Source organism: Arvicanthis niloticus, chromosome 7 (assembly GCF_011762505.2).
Source record: "Arvicanthis niloticus isolate mArvNil1 chromosome 7, mArvNil1.pat.X, whole genome shotgun sequence".
NCBI classification, from domain to species: Eukaryota; Metazoa; Chordata; class Mammalia; order Rodentia; family Muridae; genus Arvicanthis; species Arvicanthis niloticus.
This window is the reverse complement of record NC_047664.1, coordinates 9,600,746-9,623,791: the sequence shown is the minus strand read 5'-3', so window position 1 is coordinate 9,623,791 and position 23,046 is coordinate 9,600,746. Positions and strand designations below refer to the sequence as shown.

The following is a 23,046-nucleotide window of genomic DNA, read 5'->3' as shown; positions in this document are numbered from 1 at the left end:
GCCTTAACAATTCAACCATTGCCAACTTGGCACATGATAAATACTGCGATGCTATATTAAATATTAAAATATTTGGTTGGAATGACTTTTGCAAAGGCCTGTCTGAGGCTAGAGTGGCTGATGATTACTTTTACATTTGCATAAAGACAAGTGAAGAATAGACCGTCTGTTAACCATGCATTGACCTTCCCGCCGCGTCCACAGGCTTATGCATGCCAGTATAGTATAGAAATTGCATGTAAAACAAAGGCAAGTGATGGAAAAAGGACATGTGATCCACAAAGAAACAGGTTAAGGTAATTGCCTTTACTCCCCCCCTTTCCCGCCCCACTTTTGTTTTCCAGCTTCATCTCTCTGTCCCTCAGCTCTGGGGAAGGCTGTGGGCTGCAAGCTTAGTACTGGAATGACGAGTGATTGAGCTGAGGTCAAGGAGAATCTCTCTGCTCCAGAATCATTGCTGCAACCTCCCCTGCCATTTCCCTAGCTCTTCAGCAGCTTCTCCTGGTGCAAATCCCCTGCAAAGACACTGAAGCGGCAGCCCGAAGTTGCCGGTGCGCAGGGCTCTGGAGGCATTGGCTCAGGAACTTTTCACGTCATTCCCGGCTCCAGAGCCCCTAGTCGCGGCAGCGGCGCAGCCTTTCCCACCGCGGATCCCCGGTGCTCATGGGGCAGGCGGAGACAAGCTTGCAGCACTGAGCCGAACCGGACCAGTCCGTGATGTCCAGCATCAAATTGGAGGATTCCCTTCCTCGTCGCAACTGGTCATCTGCCTCGGAGCTGAATGAAACTCAAGAGCCGTTTTTAAACCCCACGGACTATGACGACGAGGAATTCCTGCGGTACCTGTGGAGGGAATACCTACACCCGAAAGAATATGAGTGGGTCCTGATCGCAGGGTATATCATTGTGTTCGTTGTGGCTCTCATCGGGAACGTGCTGGGTGAGTCTGGTCTCCGGCAGCCCTCCAGAAGGGTTGTCACCTCCCCTCTGCCCAGGCTGCAAGGCTGGGAGACCCCTCCCTTCTCCTGGGGTGCAAACAAAGAGGTCGCTGCTCTTGGATGAGGTTTCTAATTTTCTTTTTTTAAGTTTTCTGATTTTACAAACTAGGAGGGAATCTCTAGAATGATTATTCTGTTTGTCTGCAGGGAAAAGAGGGAAACTGTTTCTGTTTGAGAACCTAGAATACAAGCGCAAGGAGAGGGACAAGGACCTCCAGGTGGATTTGCTGAGTGTAGGGGAATCTGTAATGCCTTTGTGCAGGCTGGGTGGGTTTACTGGGGAGGGCTTGCACCCGCAGAAACTGATGAAGTCATAAGGCCTTCGGGAGCTTGGTGGCACATCCTTTAGCAAGGAGCCTTAGGCTCGGGTCAAGAAGTGGTAATGAAGGGGCAGAGTGGAGACAGAGGCAGACAGAGGAGCGCGCTCAATCACAAAAGCAGAATTAAACAGAAGCGGTGCCTGGAGCAGCAGAAGGAAGGAGGAGCAGCCTAAAAAGTACCCCGGAGCTCACTCTCACCATCCATTCAAGCATTCATTCATGCATACATGCATATATTCATTCATTCAACCAATGCATACCCCTGGAGGGAATGGTTGTTACCAGTTTCGGAAAATATTTGTACCAACTGATTCTTTTTTCTTACAATGATATTAAGCTTAATGTCAAAGTCTGTTTTGGTCCGTGAGAACACGGGTTCTCTGGCGTGCTCATTACTATTCTCCCCACCACCATGTCTGAAAGATGAAGTGAGAGGTAAGCAAACTATGGGGACGGCGGTGACGGATTTATTAGGACAGGACCCGGGAATCGCTTTCAAGACAAGGAGCTTCCCCAGAGAGCTACGACTTAAATTGTGAATGGAAGGAGGATGTACCTTGATGAATGGAGAGCGGGAGGCTTTTAGAATGCAGAGGGCAGTGTGGAGGAAGTCTGTTGAAAATGACAGGAGGAGGCAGGCAGCTTGGAGACAGTGCTAACTCCCCAATAAAAAGGCGGAGAGGTGAGTGAAACCAAATAGGCTGGGAAGCTGGGAAGTAAAATAATAATAATAATAATAATAATAAAATAAAGGTTGTAACTGCAGTGAAGGACAATAAGGATGTCGCCAGGCTATCAATCCCAACCTGGCTTTTCCCTTCCCTTCTAATTCACAGTGTAGATAAGCGGACAGTTCCTGACTGAGCGGGACTCATTAGGGAGAATATTAGTCATGAGACTAGAAATCTCCAAGAACTTTAGCGTGTCCTTTATTATTTGAGGATATTTTACTTTTTTGATTTTTTTTAAGATTAAAAATAAAGACAATCATTTTAGGATACATTGAAAGTAAAGGGACATATGAATGGATATGATTCAGCCTCTTGTAGAAGAATAAGTCTTTTAATGGAGTATCTTCTGGTTTCCACCTTGCCATCTACAGAGTCACGAGCTATACCCAGAGCACTGAGCACAGCAGCACTTACTGATGTGGCACATACCTACTGCTGAGTGAGTGGTAGAAATTGAACATGCACTGAGTGTCTACTTTTGCAAGACCACTTGACATATGCTCTCTTGCTTAAATCTGAAAATAAACTACACTGAAAGACAAGAAAACAAGAAAAGCTTATTAGAGGCATGATTCATATCCAGTCTCTCTCTCTCTTTTTTTTTTTTTTCTAACCTCAGATCCAGAATTCTCAACTGTAATTCTACTCTAGAGCTAGAAAGGAGGTAGACAATGGATTCTCTGTTCTGGGTTGTCTGCAAAAAGCTTCCTTTCCTCCTCTGCATCTAAGTACACTGCCAGCAAAGTAACACTATGATTCACCTCACCAAAATCAACATAAACAACAACAACCCAACTGTCTAGGAAGAGATATTACTGCTTTTAAATCCAAGAAAAGTGGTTTTTTGGTTTTGGTTTTGTTTTTAGACGAAATGGTTATAAACCTTAACCATTTCCTTCCTAGTTTTATTTCAGGCTTAATCTTTGTGAGAAATGTATTCTTCTTTGATGTTATTCTTGTTTGCTTCACATAGACCCTGTGTTGCAGAGTCTTTGAGGCCTGATCATGTAGTTCAAACTTATATATTTTCTGGTTAGGAAAAGAGAAACATCACTGAGGCTACTTCATAGTGTCAATGAGGACAGCATTGTCCACAGTCTTGAGTCTTGAAATACTTCCATTCAGTTTAAAAGATTTACCCAAGGAACTCCACTCTGTAGACACTGACAGCTATTCCCCAGGGAGTGAATTACATCTGAATAACTTTGAAATCTCCTCCTGGGGAACTGAAGCTCCTACACTACTGACATATTTCCTGAAAGTTGGAGAGGTTTGGGTTTGACATTTAAACAAATGAGCACTGTCATTGCTTACAGACTTCTTGATCTTTGGTGTCACTGTCAAGTCTGCAAAATGAATTGGAACAAGAATTACCTTTATGCTTCATGGTACAAATAGCTCTACTTAGGGTGTCAGGGGAAGTGACACTACTCATGTGGCATAAACAAAGGGATACCACTCATGTGAAGGAAGCATAACACAGTACAAGCAGCAGGTGTAATTACTGACCCTCGGGTCCATACACCATGCACACGTTTGTGTAACTGACTACTTGAAAAACGTCAACCTTGTTGAACTTACAAATGTAATGCCATTAACTAGAAGTCTGTTCTCTGACAATGTTCGTTTGTAAAATGATATAGCAGAATACTGTCTAAGCAGAAAAGCAGAGACTCGATCATCCAGCCTCTTCTTTCTCATCCTGACAATCTCTCACCAACATTATGTCCCCACCTCATTATGAGGATGCTCCTTGCAGAGACAGAAAGCAGTTTCCTGGAAACAAATGACAAAGTCATTCACAAAAAGGTACAATTACTGTAAATGGGAGTTGATGAGTGTTTGTGTTCCAGCAGAAAGTCATATGCATGTCTAATTATGGAACTTTAAGTCCTAGGAAGCAGTAGGTGGTAAGGTTCTATATCTTAGAACCAAGTCCACTCATCTACACATTTAACTGATATATTCTGAGCAATATTATATCTATAAAACTGATGTGCATAAAAAGAAAAATCTTCAGAACACTGAAACAAATAATTAGATGAAATCTTTAGCCATTATTCCTAGAGAAAAAACTGGAAAGAAAGATGTTTCTAGTGATTCAAAAATTAAATCCTCAGTAAAATATTCAGTTCTCTGCCACTCTTCACCTATCTGAATGATATTATTTCACTTTGAAAATTTCAAATCTCCCTATCATTGCCTCAATATAGAAAAAGCAAAGCATTCCAACAATGAACATTCACCTAGGTATGCTTCTTGCTGTTTGTGTGTCCACTATCAAATTCTGAACTCTCCAAGTCTACCCTTTTCTAATTATAAACTAAAGTTGATACTAGTTGCCTTATAAAATTCATATTACAAATAATATATAAATATTTTTTCTTGATAAAAAACATGAAAACCTATTTTTAAAAAAAATAGTAAAGACTAATTAATGTTATTTTTTTTGTTTGTTTCTTTACTTCCACTGTTGAGATTTGTAGCCACAGTCTGCTGCCATTTCCCATTTAGATCTATGTGGTTCTTTCAGGTCTCTGTTTTCATCCCATTCCTCAACAGGGTTTTCCCAAAAGAAATAAGTACAATGGAGTTAGTCGCATTACTCTCCCTTTCCATGTCAGATCCATCTACCCATCTCCTGCTTAACATTGCATTTCTGTTTCTCCTTGAAATTCTTCCTAATTATCAGATTACCTTTTTTTCCCTCGTAGATTATACTTGTTGCAGCAGGTCTTACTTGCCTGATCATTTGCTTGTTTATTGCAGTTGCTGTTAGTCATTTGGTCTCTCAATGGTGTTCTAAATAATTATTTATAATATGTTGATTCAATAAGGATAAACTACATTGACACTTAAGGATTTAACTAGTAAAATTTAAGGCAAATTCTATTTGTGAGTTGGTAGACATATATGTAATGTAGTTGTTTTCTACAGCTAATTTCGTATCCCAGAGGTGGGACTTGCAAAGTTACAGCTCTACTCCCAGCCTCCACTGAGGTTAGGTTGATGCAAAGTGATGTTATTAAATGAGACCCAGACACCATGAGCACATATGACACATATTTTGGTTAAGAAGAATCACAATACCTTTCCCCAAGTATACTCTTGTCATACCGTGGAAATTTTAGGGCATACGCATCAACTTACCTGAAAATCAAAAGTAGCAAGATAAAGAATATGATGCTTAATCTAAAAGTCAAACACAACATTTCAGCTTTCTGATTTTTTTTTTTTTTTACAAACTTTAGTGGGAGATAATAACTAATATTATTGAAGAATTTTTATCATCCAGCATTTTAATTATGCTTGAAATTTTCCCATGCCAACACTCAAATTCACTGAGGTTTCACTAGGCCCTTAACGTTCAAAACCACCACTGCTGATGCACTTTCTCTGGTGAAAGAGAAGCCCATTGTTGCAGGCATTCTGAAGCTCCCTGCTCGGCTAGGGGTACTAGCTTTGATAAGTAATGACTCACTGGGATTGATCAGTCAGTAACATGTGACATATATGATTGATGTGCTTATCCCCCATTCCTTTTCTCACACTAAAGAAAGATGAAGACCATTTATTGAATACAATGACCCCCAAGGCCCATTAGCTAGGCTCCACTCATGTATGTTTAAATGTCAACATGCAATCATTTTAAAATACAGAAATTAATAAATTTTTAGCAAATGAGAAAAATACAATTTTAACCAGTCTGAAAGTCCAGTTACAGAGAAAGTGGCAGCACTAAGTCTCAGGTATGGATTTGTCAGAACCAATGATGCAGGTTCTAGTGCTTCCCACGTCTTCTTTATCATCTAAGCTTGACAGGAGAAGAACAGGTGAAGGGAGGGGACAGGCAATGCCCCTGTGCCCTCTAGACAGTGTGCAACACTGTCCTGGCATATTGTCATGCTGTTTCTCTGATAGACTACACTTCTTCAGCTCGAGAATGAGCTCATTTGATAAGCCAATCAAGGTCAGGATAGGGTTACATTATGAGAGAAAGTTTCAAGGTAAAATAGGTACTGCCAAAAATGCTTTTGCCTGTTCTGGAGAGCTGACTCACTGGGGAAAAATGTTAGATAATTTTGGCTAGGGATTTTTCATGTTATTGAAAGTATTATTGCTAGACATAACGTAAGACTAGAAACCACTTAAAACCTGATGTAATCTGGAGACCCTTGTCCTTTCTCTTTGTTTTCAAATACAGTGATACTTTTAAAATATTAACATTTTTGTTAAACTGATTTTAGTTATTAATTTGACTATGTAGATTTGATAGATAGTTTAATTTGCATTAAATTCCTCATCATTAGATCCTCATAATCCAGCTCCTCAAATTAAGTATCTGTTTTGTTCCTTTATTCTCATTTATGCATCACTGTCACTGAATCTTTGATAGCAATTTGCCTTCAACAGTAAATACCCAGAAATCAAGTTTAATATTTATAGAGTATTTACTCTTCTGGAAATCCTGCTGTACTTTTGTCTTCATTACTCATCGGAGTGAGCACCTTTCTCAGGGTCGTTGTATTTAATTTAAGATTCGAGATCTTGTAAGGCACTATGAAAGAAAAGCATGGCACATAGAAATATCCTGTAGGTAGTTGCTCAGAGTGAGAACAACTGTCCATTTCCTATCAATCCAGAGAGCCAGATCAGGAGCACAGTGCCCTTTTCCCAGTCCTCTGCTAAACTGTCTTTAACTCTTGAACTTGTCAGTACAGTGGGAACACATTCACATTCAATCAAACTCAAAAACTTGTGAAAATAAGATGATTTCAACACCTTGCTTTGACAGAAAAATAACTATAAGGTCGTGAAAGACCACAGTCTTTCTAGTCATCAATTATTTCTGTAGGTAGATTAACATGACGATTTTTGTCTTAGTTATTTTCCTATTGCTGTGAGAAAATACTGTGACCAAGGCAACTTGAAGAAGAAACAGTTGGTCTGGGACTTACAGTTTCAGATGGTGAATCCATGACCACCACAGCAGGAAACATGGTGGCAGACAGGCAGGCATGGCACTGGAACAGTAGATGGGGGCTTATATCCAGATCCACAAGCAGGAAGCAGAGAATGGGAGGACTAACTGGGAATGTTAGTTCTGAGCTAAAGAAACCTCAAACTCAACCCCAAGTAACACACCTCTTCCAACAAGGTCACTCCTCCTAATTCTCCCTAGGTTCCACCACGGAGCACTAAGCATTCAAATTATCAGCTTATGGAGATGTCTTAGTTAGGGTTCCCATTGCTGCAAACAGACACCATGACCAAGGCAACTCTTATAAGGGCAACATTTAATTGGGGCTGGCTTACAGGTTCAGTCCATTTATCATCAAGGCGGGCATATGGTAGCATCCAGGGAGGCATAGTGTCGGAGTTCTCCATATCCTGCTATGGGTTCTACATCTTCATCTGGAGGCTGCTAAGACTCACTTCCAGGCAGCTAGGATGAGGGTAATAAAACCCAAGCCCACAGTAGCACATCTACTCCAACAAGGCCATACCTTCAAATAGTGCCATTCTCTGCACTAGGCATACTCAAACCACCACAGAGACCATTCTCATTTAAACCACTAAAATAAGGTTTGGCCTGAATAGCATTTCCCTGCCACAATAACAAATAATGCCTGGATTTTCCTTGTCTCAGACCATATACATGTATTCTTTCTCTTTTCGATTTTTAAAATTATTTAAGTGGGTGTATGTGTGTGTGCTTTTGAGGGGTTATGTGCATCACAATGTGTGGGCAGGTGGCCTAAAAGGCCAGATGGGGATGTTAAAAATTCTCTGGAGCTGAAGTAGCAGGCTTGTTAGAAACTTCATGCAAATGCTGGAAACTAGATCACCATCCTCTATGAGAGAAGTCTGTAATCTTAACCAGAGAACCATTTCTTCAGACCTTTGTTTTGATAATTTAACAAGTGATGTGGGTCAGAAAGTCTGTTTTACCCAATATCTTCATGGTCCAATCATCTACTGTGTCTATGTACCATCTCAACACCTGGCACCTGTGGTAACCAGATTCCAGTATAGCTTCTAATATTTCTGCTTCCTAGTGTTCATACCTTGTCTCTTCAAAATTGACATCATCTTTGTTTTGGTCTGGATGACAAGAGCAAACAGAAGATGTGATAATATGCCAAATCCAAGATTACATTTTAAAATATTAGAAACTTTAGCCAGAATGCGTATTTTCTTGCTTGCTCCTAAATATTTTTCTCTGATGCAAGTCTACTCAGGGTATAGCTGAACTCCTTCCACAATCCAGAGAGAAAAGGAAGACTCTTAACAACTTTATGTGTGAACTTGACAGCAAGATCCCTCATTTCTGAGAGGGGCCATTTGAGAAGTCTGTGACATACTCTTGATCCAGTTTGACTGACACTTAATAACAGACTCAGAAACAGAGTTGTCCATCCAAGTTCCATACCAATAACTGGCCCTCTGAAATTGAGAATATACTTCAGTTATCTTAGGCCATTAGGTTTTCAGGTAAGTTGATGTGCATATCCTAAAATATTCATGGTAGGATAAGAGTGAACTAGCAATTAAAAAAAAAAAAAAAAAAAGACAGATTCTTTAACCAAAATATGATGTGACAAAGTGACGAACATGCTCATACTTATTGCGCCTCATCTAACAGCATTATATTTTATCAACTAATTGCAAAGGAGGCTGGGAGACGTGCACCTCTCTCACAGAAAAGGTGTGATACTAAATGGTATTTTAATTTGCATAAAGTCAGAATAAGGGACGTGAGAGAAATTCAGTTCCCAGTAGCATACCATTAAGGTGATCTACAGATATACAATTTTATATCTCTAACAATAGAGTTAGCTGTAAATGTTGAGAGGTTTTATGCCAGACACTGTACTAAGTCTGAGAGGACAAGAAGAAATGAGAGGGGCATGTACCCTAGAAGAGACAGACATACAAACTGTCTCACTATAATATGGCACGAGCTATGGTGGAAAAGTACACACAGAGTAACAGAAACACATGAGAAAACTGTAAGCTTTTTCACATGATTAGGTAGTGTCTTAGTTGGTGTTCTATTGTGAAGAGACCCCCATGCCCATGGCAACTCTTGTAAAGAAAAACATTGGATTAGGGATGGCTTATAGTTCAGATGTTTAGTCCATTATCATCACATCTGGAAGCAGGGAGGCAGGCAAGCAGACATGGTGCCGGAGAAAGAGCTGAGAGTTTTACATCTGGATTGGCAGGCAGCAGAAGGAAGACTGTGGCATGCTGGCCAGGCTTGAGCTTTTAAAACCTCAAAGCCCTAGTTACACACCTCCTCCAATAAAGCCACACCTATACCAACAAGGCCATACCTCCGAGTAGTGCCACTCGCTATGGGCCTGTGAGGGCTATTTTATTCAAAGTGCCACAGGTAAAGACAGAAAAAGAAGACTCTTAACCTGAATATTAATGAGTAAATTCAAGTTACCTGGGTAACGAAAATCGGGTAAGGATATTCTAACCAGAGAAAACAGCATAAAGAAAATCAAAGAGACATGAACTACAAAACGAATGTTACCAACTGGTAACTCCCAAGAAACCACAGGTAAGGAAAGACTGGAAATAAATCTGGGTTATGATAAAGCATGGACCAAGAACAACCTGTGCATAATGCCTAAGGTCCAGGACTTTTAATAAGTGTTTATCTCTAGGTTGGCAATTCTACATACTTTACAATTTTTGAAAGCATGAGTAGATTTAAAATGTTTGGTTTTTTTTTTTTTTTTTTTTTTTTTTTAGAATTCATAATGAAAGCACAGCAATGATTAACACTGAAGTATCCTAGGCGGGAATCACATGGTGGCAAGTTCACAACTGTACACAACATAGATACACATCAACATGAACACAGAAATAAATAAACATGATATTGTTATACAAATGTAATATCCTTCTCTAAGTTGTCAGTGTCTTGAATTTCCCAAACTCAACAGGGTATTTTTAATGAGTACCAGTATGAATGAACTAGCCTTTATGAAAGTAGAAACCCAGAACTTGATACCACACACTTGAGTCATGGAATATGGAGAAATCAAGCTGGTCCTGACCTGGTGAGTCATCCCTTCTGGATAGCTTTCATACTGATGACAGGTGTAATTCGTGCTTCTGAAGGATAAAAATAATCACTTACCCCAGCTGAGTGTTCTGGTTATAAAGTCCCTAGCTAATGAGCTATTGGTAATTGATAAGTTTAGGGAAAAGAGTGCAGTGATTTTCTTTAAAAGTATAGTCCTGGGAATGTTGACCACATTCCAATACATGGTCTTATACAGAAGAGTATATAAGCATCAGAAATTGGACTCCATGGATTTATTTTTAAAAATTATCTAATAGCCCATAATTGGACTATTATAGAATGGGCAGTAGATCTGGATAGAGTTGGAGAAGAGGAATGAATGTGATCAAAAATAATGTATGAAATTCTCAAAGAATTACAAACATTTTCACTATCATAAAAGATAAACACATAGAGATGAATACATTGTATGTATGTATGTATGTATGTATGTACGTACATATGTATGTATTTTTGGTACTAGGACTAAACTTGGATCCCCATATACAATCAAGCATAAACTGTATTACTAAAAGGAATTTCAGCCCAACTTTGTTCTGTTTTCTAAGGACACATACATCTCAAAAGAATTATGTTATAATTACTAAAGCAATAATTGAGAGGTACCATTTAAGACATCTCTCCCCAGCAGTGCAAGCTCTTCACCATCACTCAGGGTCTCATACCGGGAGACCATTTTGCTCCTCTAGGAAACTTCAATAGGAAACTTGAGCTTCAATAGTTCAAGTTTTTTTTTTCAAGGAAAGTACACCATGATCTTGCTAGATAATATTCTATATTGCTGCAATATCTGTGGCTACATAATGTACAAAACCTTCACTTAAACTATCTTTGCTTCAAAACAATCCTGAGTTGCCTTTATGCATCCACAGGTACACTTGACTTTCATGTTCTAACTACAGGATGAGAGCTAATCCCAAATGTCACCATGACTCCAAAGTTCTGTTAGACAAGCACATCTTTACCTGAGCACAAGGTGTTTCAAGCATGCCAACAGAGGTTCAACTTTGGGAAATTTCCATAAAGTACAAGCAAATCATACTAACTGTAAACTTTTTGCTGTGTAGAAAATACTACAAGAAGAGTAATGTCACTAAGTCTAACAGATCATCAGTTGATCAAAGCAACCTTCTCAACAGTGTACATTGTTAGCAGTCAGTGAATACAGTACAATTTAAAGAATTCGCTTCGGGGAGCTATTATATCGCCCTACCTATGTAATTCTTCAACAAAGCATTTATAATAGCCCAACTTAGTCAGTCCTTGAGTAACAAGAATGACAGAATGTTCCCTAAGTGGCAACATTCAATGTTAGAGAGTTGCTACTAGGTTAGTTTTCTGAATAGTTTTCTGAATAGCTTCTCATTCTTAAGCAGTGACTTACTTCACCATTCTGTTATCCATGTTTATCCTTGGTATTAGTATGTTAGTCTATACAAGTAGAAAGTGTCTGTGGACTTTATAGAACAAACTGTTATGTGCATTTTCTTGTAGAATTAACTGAAGGAGTTTTGAATTCTACAATCACTATGGACTCGGTGATCTATAATTGCCTGAGACCTGATCACAGGTGCTAGAGGGAGTGAGAAGGAAAAGACACAAGATAAGGAAGACAAGTAAGGCAGAGATGCTATTTTTCCCTCTTGGGAAGAACTTCTTACAACTAACTACTCGTAAGGACTGAGTGTCATCAGCAACAAAGGAACTCTCTAAAGATTATGGGTTTCAACTTCTAAGAGATATATTTATCATCCAAGTGGAAACAAAAGCAGCAGAGATTTATAGAAGACTCAGTCTTGTGCAGAAGGGAGAGGCAAATGGAAAAAACACAATGTCTTATGGCAACATGATAATTTTCTAGGATTATTTAATTTGGAGCTATTTCCTTTCCTCGTTTCATTCAGCAAATATTTATTAAACACCCACAACATGCAATCTCTTTTATTTCATTCTGTAGAGGAAATAGAGACGCTAATAAGATATGACCCTTAACTACAAGGAATTTCTAATTGTATGTTTGAGTCTAAGTTGTAAATAATAGACTACAGTGTGATAGAAATTGAAGAGGGAAACATAAAGTCAGAGGGAACAGCAAATCTGACTTGGGGTCAGATACTCCACTAAAAAAAAAATGTGTAATGTTCCATTTGTTGACATGTGAGGATAATTTGAAGTGTCCTGAGGGTACAAAACATTCCAGTAAAGCTGATACAGTAGTAAATTGAAATAAATTGTAAATACATAATTGTACATAAACCTTGCCAAAAAGCGATGCAGAAATCCCAACAAAACCTGTGTTTTTATATGCTTCTTGACAAATTTAGCATAATACTTGTTTTGATCCTTTGAATTTCTTCCTTTGTTGTTTTGTGGGTCCTTACTTTGTATTTCTTTTCTGTAGCAGTGGGTAATGGTAGATTGCAAGAACAAAACCACGATTTTAATAGCTGACAAAATGGACTTCAAACCAAACCTAAAGTGTCTGTGGACTTTAAGGAACACACAAACTGTTATGAAAAAAATAGAGAAGGGTACACAACACACTCATCAAAGGAAAAACCCACCAATAGGATATTTACAATTCTAGACATTCCCTAGACTAGTTTTTAAATGACTTTGTTGTCACCTGTGAGAGTTCAGAAGGAAAATCAATTTGGAGCAGTGTAAGGATGAAGATGTGAGAGACCAGACACTGACAAGCCTGCTCTGGATTCTGCAGGACAACAATTATTAGGGTAAAGTTCACCCGGCAGATGAATAGGAATAGAATGAAACAAATCAAAAAGATACTGTAGAGCTGGAAGTTGGCAGCTCATCAGACATGAGGTGTATGGTCCTATGATCCTTTCCACTAGCTATGACTGACTGTTGAGAGGTCAGGAGCAGAGAACCACAGCTGGTGTGAATTAATAATTGCGACATCTGCCATACCAGGAAGACAGTGTTTCATACCCTTCCTTCCCATCATCTGCTTCTTATATGCTTTCTGTTCCCTCTTCTGTAATGTTCACTGATCCCTGAAGGGGTGATATTGGTGTCCCATTGGTCCCATTTAGAGCTGAGCACTCACCAGTGATTTATTCTCAGCTCATTGAGCAGCCAAGAGTCTTTTCATTTACATACATTGTTGCAAAAAAGGATTTTCTCTGATCAAGACTGAGCATAACACTTATCTAAGGGTGTAAATATCAACATTTAGAAAGCAGGGTAACACTTGCTCATTTTACAATATAACAGTAGTAAGTAAACCCTGGTGTCTATGACCTCCCCCGTCATGAATATTTGAGTTTCCAGTACAAGGCATGAATTCTCTCTGAAGAAGCAGGTCTCAAATCAAAGCAGGGAATGGTTGGTTAATCCCACTGTTGTACCAATGGGTACAACTTGCCTGGTAGGTCCATTCTGCAACACTCTAGATTTACTGATAAGTAACATTATTGATTACTTTTCTACCCTGGCTGTCATATAACATCCCCAGCAGTACAAGTGTCAGCTGGTAGATATGAAGATTCCAGTTCAGTTTCAGCTTGGTTTTCCTATCAGTTGCAACAGAGGTTTGTGATCTCTTCAACAGTAGGGTGAGCAACCAAGAGCAACAGCAATACTCATTGCTGTTTGGAGGTTTACAAGGGCATACATGACCATCACCTCACACAGAGGCATCTTATCCTGGCACTGGGATTTTCATTTGATCATCTGTGGTTTCTGAAATTAGCATTATCCACTCATACAGGATACTTATATTTAATTCTTAAATGAGTCTTAATTATTTTAAAGACAAGACTTCTTTATAAGTGTTTCTTCCATCTTTAGGTTTTGGTTATCCCTCCCTCACATTCACCCCCCTTCCTTTCTTCTATCCCCTGACCTCTCCTCCTTTGACTTTACCAGTCCCAGTAGCAACCCCCAAATTTATATTATTCATTTTAAATGTGTTCTCCTATGTCCTGGTTGATCCTCCTCTATACTGCTTCTCTCCTCCATTTTCCTTCAGCTCCTTCTCCTGCCTATAAACTTTTATCCCCAGTCTTTCCTCGCCATTTCATTTCACGTGTGTTCTATTACCATCCCCGACTCCTTCCTTCACACCCCACCCCTTATATGCCTGCGATGCTTAGTGGTAATCATCACTCAACACCTGGAAGGCACACCTGTGAGCAATTATCTAGATGAAGATCCGTCTCTGAGAAAGTCAATGAGGGGTTGTATTAATCCTTGAGTTATGTGAGAAGCTTAACTGTGTGCAGGACCATGTCCTGGGTAGGGATCCTAGACTGCATAAGATGAGGCAAGCTGAGCACTACATGCATGCATTAATCCAGTCTGCTCTGCTCTTGAATGTGAAAGAAATGTTACCAGCTTCCCCAAGCTTCTGCTGCTTGATTTCCTGGTCTTGATGAACTTTAACCTGGAACTAAGAGCCAAGTTATCTTTTATCTCATATTCTCCTTTTGTCAAGATATTTCCATAGCAACAGGAAAAGAAACCAAGACGAGTTTTTCTTGGTTGGTTGGTTGGTTGGTTGGTTGGTTGGTTGGTTTTTGCATTTTTGTTTTCTGATTTCACAATCTATAACTACATTATACTTGTGGTATATTTAGTCTATTTTCCTGTTCTATTTATTTTGCCAAATTTTTGTTCTTATAAGGATGAATAAAACTCCATCATATATAGAGAGCATATTTTCATTTTTCTTTCTTCTACTGATTGCAGTTTCTTACTATTACAAATAGAGAACGATTAAAAAAAAGAGTATAAGTATCTCTGATACAATATAGAACTCATTGAGTATATACTCAAGAGTAGAATAACTGAGTTGTGTTAACTGAGCAACATCACTGTGGGACCATGATAGGATGGCTTGGTTTTGGTAGAAGCGCTGGCTAGAAACAGCCTGGAGACCCAACAGATGCCCATGCCTGTGAGGGGCGGGCATCTATTCCGCTGTGCTCCCAGAATCCAGGCTCCTGACACGTGAACTCCCTTTGATCTGTTCTGTTCAGTCACGTAGGGCAACCCCCTACCAGCCCCTCCACAGGCAGAGGGCATGACTACAGGTCTCAGGGCCTCAAGAGATTCCCATATTAATGAGTTACCTAAAGGCCAGAGGACATAGCCAATTATGTATTCTTCTCCCAGACCCCCAGACCCTCTTCCCTCCTCCCTCCCTATTTAAGTCAGGTTTACCCTGACCTAAGTGGGGGTACATCCAGATTCAACTACCATCCACCATGAAAATAAAGCCTGTAAAACCCGCGGACTTCTACGTGTCTTTTGGGGGACTGTCAAGGGGGAACTGCAGGGAGGGCCTTTAATGAGCCACTGTAGCCGAAGCCATCCTGCTTCCCTGAGGACTTCTGTGTGTTCCAGCCTTGGAGGCCCTCCTCTTCAAGCAAGCTAGCCAAGCCATGACCCTGCTAAGCAAGTACAATACCTCTGTTTCCCTCTTCCCCATCGTTTCTCTCAGCATGAGGGCTGGTTGCACCTCACACCCACAGTCTCTGTTCGCATCCCCCTAACAGCCTCTGGGGGCCCCAAATGGAGACAGCAGCCTCAGGGTCCACTCAAGAGCCCTGCTCCCTGACCCCCACAGAACCTTCAGACTGAGTTCTCCTCAACACCCAGGTGGGGGCCCTGAAGTGCCCCCCACTCTCCTGCACACCATGAGAGGAACTCAGTCGATTTTCCCCAGACACACTTCTGCCACGCTGAGCCCCGTACCAGCCAACTGAGCTGTGGTAGACACTCAGGGATCAACTCCGCCCAACAAGATTCAAGAACCTACACCCATGCGGTTCCTGCACATCACCACTGATTTTCATAGTGGCTACATCAGTTTACACTCTCATTAGCAATAGATAAAGGTTCCTCTTTCTCCACATTCTCCACAGGGCTTGTTTTCCTGGTGATAGGAGTTCTGAGTGGGGTGAGATAGACTCTAAAAGTAGTTGTAATTCGCAATTTTCTCATGGCTTTCTCATGGAGGTTGAATGCTTTTAAGAATATGTTTTATCTCTCTAGTATTTGTATTTGTATTTGTGTCTGTGTGTGACTGCATGGTCATCTTAGTACCCATGTGAAAGTCAGAGGTCAATTTGTGGCAGTCAGTTATTTTCTACAATGTGGGTCCTGGGAATCAAAGTCAGTCCTACTTGGTGTCAAGTATGCTTACCTGCTGAGCCTTCCTGGTTTTCTAGAACCTTGAGATACATCATTAGCTAATTAAGATCTCTCTGGGTATTTTTTTTTTTGCTTTGTTGTTTGTTTGTTTGTTTGTTTGTTTGTTTGTATTGGGAAGGCTTATAACTATAAAATTCCCATTAGTCCCACTTTGGTTATATTCCAGAAGCTCTGGTAGTTTGTTCTATCACTTTCATTTGGTACCAGAATTTTTTTTAAATGTCCTTTCAGCATTCTTTACTGACATGCTTTTGATTCAAAAGTACATTGTATAATCTCAAAGTATATCAAGCACCTGTTTAGTTTCTGAGGTTACCTTTACTGAGGATTTCCAGTTTCATTTCATAATGATCTGATAGATTGCTATAATTATTTCAATTTACTTTTGATATTTGTTAAGACTTGCTTTGTAGCCTACAATGCACTACTTAGAGGAGATTGATGTGGCATGAAAAAGAATATCTGTGAGGCAGAAGATTTTGTAGTTTTATATTAAAAACAGTTGATCTATGCTATAAGTCAGCCTTTAAGATTCTTTTCTGACTTCAGTTTTATGAGGCATATCCAGGTATGAAGGAAATCTAAATTCTCCTGCAAATGTGGTAGGAACTGTGTGTTCTCTGATTCTTTTATCATTTATTTTATGAAACTGATAGCAAAAGATTTGTCATATAAATGTTTATAATAGTAATATCTTCTTTGGGATTTTTTTCTTTTTATTAATATATAGTTACCCTCTGTGGGTCTCTTGATTCGTTGTGAGGTTGAAGTCTACTTTATCACATATAAGATTAAAGTTGCCAACTTGTTCACAATTTCCTTCTACTTCATGGATTGTTTTTAATCTTTGATTTCCAGTTTGGGTCTATTTTTTCTACTTACATGCACTTCTGCAGACAATAGAAAGTTGGATTATTTTTTTTGTCTCTTTTGGTTTTCATTTTGAAATTTTCATACACTATATTTTTCATGATCTTCTTTTCCTTACATGAATGCATCCCAGATGCCCTCCACTCCTGCTCATAGTCACCTGCTTCACATTCTTCCTCTTTCTCAAAACAACAACAAAACCAACAAGAACAAAAATACATTGCACACAGAAGAATGCATGTACACACACATGCACACACACACAATTATAAAATAAACTATGAAATCCATTTTGCTTTGGCCAGCTATACCTGGCCATGCTGCCTCACCTGTAGAGTGGTTGCTACCCCCTATGTCATACAAGAAAAGTGAGTTTTTCATTTCCAAGCAACTATCAATCACAAAGGACTTCTATGTTAGGGATGGGGCATTGTATCAACTTCCCTTCTCCAGGCTTAGATTTTGCCTGCTCTGTACTTGGGCAGATCTTGTGCATACTATCAGAGTTTCTTTGATTTATATGTTCTTCAGCACATTTTTGCCTATAAAACCCAGTTTCCTTGCAGTTACCTTCCCACCTATGGCTTTTACAATCTGTCTGCTTCCTCTTTCATCTGCATTCCTGAGTTTTGATGGGAGAAGTATGATACAGAAATCCTATTTAGACAGAGTGCTCTGAAGTCTTTTTCTCTCTGCATTGTCCAGGTTTGGGTCTCTGTTAATTACCAGCTGCTGCAAGAAGAAGATTCTCTGATAAGGGTTCAGAGGTGCACTGATCAGAGATAGTTATATCAATGTGCCATTAGTAATAGTTTCCAAGTTCTTGTGGGGCAGTGGGCTCTTAGAGGCAGCTGGGTAGCTGGTCGAGCACAGGCCTTAAACCCTGGATAATACCCTAATGGGACTGTAGGTGTTTGCCTTGCTCCTGGGCTCTGGCTCTTTTCACTTATCCACAGCCCCTCCCAAAGAAAGGTTGTGGCCTTAAGTCATGTAGCACAGGTAGTACAGGTAGAGGGCGTGACTACAGGCAGTAGATCCTCAAGACATCTCCATATTCATGAGTTACGTAAAGGCCAGAGGGCGTAGCCAACTAAGCATTCCTTCCCAGACCCTCCTCCTACTCACAAAAGGTATTTGACCTCAGGCCCGCCCTGAGGACACAGGGTACAGCTTCATCCACTTTTTTTTATTGTCATCCATGACAATAAACCTTTTAAAACCATGGTCTTCCTCTTGTCTTTGGGGCCTGCCATGGGGAACTGTAGAAGGGGCCCTTAACCAATGAGCTGCCGCCTAATCTTCCTCCAGAAGACCTCTCTCCAGCCACAAAGGCCTGTCAACTCAAGCAAGTTAGCCAAGCCAGCCATGACACAGACAAACGAGTTTCCTCAACCAAGAGTCTCTACCCTATGGGGCGCCACTGGAGCTTCTCTCCCTCCTTTTTGGCTCTGGGACGGTCCAGCCCGTATCTCCCCTCCCCACCACCCCCCACCAGTCTCAGCCCTGCGGTCTCCCAGTGGTGCCACAAACCTTTCTTTGGGAGGGGCTGTGGATAAGTGAAAGGAACCAGGGCCCAGGAGCAAGGCGTCCCATTTGAGTATTATCCAGGGTTCGAGACCTGTGCTCAACCAGCTACCCAGCTGCTTCTCACAGCCCACCGCCCCACAAGTTCTGGCTATTATAAGTAGACTAGCAATGAACGTGGATCAACATGTATCTCTGTAGTACATGCAGAGTCTTTTGGATATATGCCACAGAATGTCATACCTTTATCTTTGGTACATTAATTTTCAGCTTGTTGAGGAACCTCAACATTAATTTCCCGTGTGGTTGTACCAGTTTTCACTCTCACCAGCAATGAATAAGTATTCCCCTTCCTTGAAACCTCACAAGCATACGATGCTCTCATGCTTTGTTGTTCTTGGTCATTCTGACTAGGATAAGATAAAATCTCAACATAGTTTTAACTTACAGTTCCCTGATAGCTAAGGATATTGGACATTTTTAAGTGTTTCCCAGATGTTTGTGCTTCATTCCTTAAGAGCTCTGTTTATTTCTATACTTTTTGTTTGTTCATTGTTTGTTTTTTGGGCACAGGGTTATTCTATGCAGCCCTGGCTGTTCTAGAACTCACTATGCAGATCAGAATGGTCTTAAACCCACAGAGATCCACCTGGTTCTGCCTTTTAAGTGCTGTTATTAAGGTGTGTATCACCACAACTTAACTTCTAGACCCAATTCTTAATAGGGTTTAATTTATTTTCTTAATGTTCAGATTTTTGAGTCCTTTATATTCCAGATACTAACCCTGTGTCAGATGTAAAATATGTAAAGTTTCTTTCCCCAATTTATAGGCTGCCACATTGTGTTGCTTCAGTGATGGAGTCCTTTGCTTCACAGAAGCTTTTTAGCTTCATTGAATCCTGCATTTTAGTTATTGGTCTTAATACCTAAACATTCAGGGATGTGTTCAGAGAGTCTTTTCTAAGGCCAATAAGTTCAAGTCTATTCCACCACGCTCTCTTCTTTCAGGTTTAAGAATTCTGGTCTTGTGTTGATCTCCTTGATCCATTTAGAACTGTGCTCTGTGCACAGTGATAGATATGGATGTATTCTCATTCTTCTACATGTAGCCATCCAGTTTGACCAGGACTGTTTGTTGAAGACGTTAGTGTTTCTCTGTGTGTTCTTTTGTTTTGTTTCCTTGGCTTCTTTTTCAAAAATTAGGTATTCATAAGTGTATTGACTTATGTCTTGGATTTCAACTCTACTCCACTAATCAATGCCAGTTTTATAAAAATATAATGCCAGGGTTTTTTATTGCTATAGCTCTGTAGTATAATTTGAAATATGGAAGGGTGATACTCCCTGTAGTTCTTTTATTATTCAAGGTTATTTTCTATGTGTGTGTGTGTGTGTGTGTGTGTATCCATATAATATCTAGAAGTATTTTTTTTTCAATTGCTATGAAGAACTGTGCTGAGATTTTATAGGTAGTGCACTGACTATGTAGGATGTTTTTGGTAAGATGATTATTTCACAATTTTAATCCTACCAATCCATGAACATGGGAAGTCTTTCTATCCTGGCATGCTCACTGAATTCAATCTTTGATCAGCTTTTCAGCATTGCAAAGGCCTTCTCCTTGGCTTACACTCGCTAGCACTTGAAGTTCTTCACCACAATTACCTCATGGAACCTAGCTCAGCACTAGCAGCATGGTGTGGCTAGGGGACCAGCTGGTTTCATTATGGAAAATTTTCTACCCAGTCTCCTTCCTCGTTTCCATAATCCATTCTTTTATTGTTCACTTGATGGCTTTTGATCTTGACTTTTTTCCATCCAAACTCTCTCTGCACAGATGCTGCTTTTAAACAACATTCTTCTTCTCCTTTTACATTTACTTAAGACTTGAAAAGAATCATCTTGAACCATGTACTTGTAAAAACAGCCAGAAAACCAAAGCTAAATGCACATCAGAAATCTAACTTCAAGGCCCATGTTTCAACTCTTAAATCAGAATTCCAAAAGTATAGAGACTTTGGAATTTGCATTTTGTTTAGCATCTTACTTGATACAATGAAGATGGAAATTGTTGCCATAAGAAACAGTAAAGGTAACCCCCAAGTGTTAGATGGCAGCTGCTAGAAAAAAAAAAAATGCTTTCACATGAAATGAAAGTTGATTGTGCCAGTAGTTTCCAAGGGAAGAATATAAGACCAATTTTGAATTGGAATTAGACTAGAAAACAAAGAAATGTAAGAAAGGGACCAATAGAAAAAGATAGAGGAAAAAACAGAAGTTAACGCTATCAGAACTATAAAATTTTTCCTAGAAGTAATTTTTAAGTAATATTCTGATATCACTACTAATGTGTAGTTACAACTGTGGAGTTCAGCACATTCTAGTATGTAACAGACAATCAGCATATGTGTTATTATACAACATTACACCAGAAAAGGAGATGTTTGAAGTCTGAGACGGTGAGTAAATTTCATTGCAAAATAGAATTAATAATACACAATCTCTCTCTACATTTTCTACATAACAAGTCAGCTCTGCAAAATTAAATTGAAGTCATTTCATTTTGCTGTGTCCTTTGAACCATTAAACAAAATCTACACACACATATTGCTCTTGCAAAGTAAGCGTAAGTTAATCAGTTTTGTCATAGAAGGAAACTGAAGTGGTGATATGAAAATTAAAGAGGTGTCACCACCAAAGGATTATGAAAGCCAAACTCGAAGTCATTCTTAGTAGCTCTGATTTATTATGTCATAAATTTCAGGAGTCATTGGTCACATATTGAGATTACAAGAAATTTGCAAAGCATTAAAAATTTTCAAAAATATTTAAAAATGTGAAACTACTAGAAGAATAACTCAAGATGAAAAAAATCTAAAAAAACAAAAAGGTCTAAGGATATGTCCATACCTAAATTTTAGAAATGCAATTTCCACTCAAAAATACTTAATCTTTCAATGTGTTGTAAAGGGAGGACAAGATCCTGGCAACTCTGTCTACTTCACTGTAGATAAATGGCTGGCTATCTTTTCTACAAATTTTCAGAATTTGCTAATATTATTTTTCCAAAAGTTATGTCTTTGCAAAGTATGGAGTAAGATTTATAAGCCTAGAGATATATCAGGTATAATTAAGTTAGAGAATTACTTTGTTATAAATTAAATAAATTTATTCAGGTTTTAACATATCTAATATTTCTATATATTGCATATATGTCATTACTTACACATTACATATATATGTATATATATAAATGTTTCTGTTTCTCATACACTTTAAGTAAATGTCTATAGTATTTTTAAATAACATGTTTTACAATGTACTAAAGTTTGAAGCTGTCATTTTACTTCCACAAAAAAAGTTTTAAGCTTTTCTTAGCTTTTTCTATAAAAGTTGTTACTTTCAACACAATTTTGTCCCTTAAATTACAACTCATTGTTTTGTGCTTAGCTTTCATATTTAACTATTTACTGATAAAACATTTAAATATCTTCATTGCCAAATATAATTGGCTTCCTTTTCTGTAGGCAATCTCTAAATGTCATAAATTCATCCATAGTTCCAAATACAGTACAAGAGCTAAACATATGTTGTACTTTTAATGGCCACTTTCCTCATCAGTATGATAATTAAAACTGCAGCACTAATCATAAGTACAAGGAAAGATGATCTGTGCTCAGATCTGAAAACTGAAGAAAATTGATAGAAGCTTTGGGATAACAAAAGCAAGATCACAAGAACTGATTTCCTTTGGAAACTTGTGGAAAATCATTTTATCAATAAAAGATATTTCATCTCACAGCTTGCATCCTGTTGTTCTGCTGAGATCTAACTCAGCCTCAGCTGAGTGTACACAAAGTAAATCCCAATACTGTTAAATATATCCATTAATCCTTCATGAAACCAGAGCCTATTGTTTAGCGTTTTCTTGATAATAGAAGCATCAGCTCTCAAGAATATATCCTCATTGACCTTGAGAAGTCAGATACATCATGAGGACGTCAGAAATGAAATAAAGTAAAACACAACAGAATGGCCAATCTTAATCAGAGAACTTGACATCCTGAGTATATATTCATACACAAACGCAGTGCATGAATGCATGTGCACACACACACTAAGGAATTCAACGTATAAAAATGAAATATTAATACCAGAGATTGAATATTAAGGAAGTGTCGACAGATATGGTAAGAGAAAACTCAAAAGTGGCTATAGAAGCTTGAACACAAGAAAAATTCCACTAACTGCAATTCTTCAAATAAAACAACACGGAAAGCTTTCTTTTCTTTTCTTTTCTTTTCTTTTCTTTTCTTTTT

At 39.0% G+C, this 23,046-nt stretch overlaps 1 protein-coding gene across 1 annotated transcript in view; it reads left to right on the top strand.

The window, feature by feature from the left end:
* Positions 1-493: 493 nt before the first annotated feature.
* Hcrtr2 (hypocretin receptor 2) overlaps positions 494-23,046 on the top strand; it is a 93,877-nt gene continuing 71,324 nt past the window's right edge. The window contains exon 1 of the mRNA XM_034509161.2: positions 494-940. Within this exon, the coding sequence (XP_034365052.1) occupies positions 718-940 (223 nt within the window). The 5' untranslated portion in view covers positions 494-717. The remainder of the gene's footprint in view (positions 941-23,046) is intronic.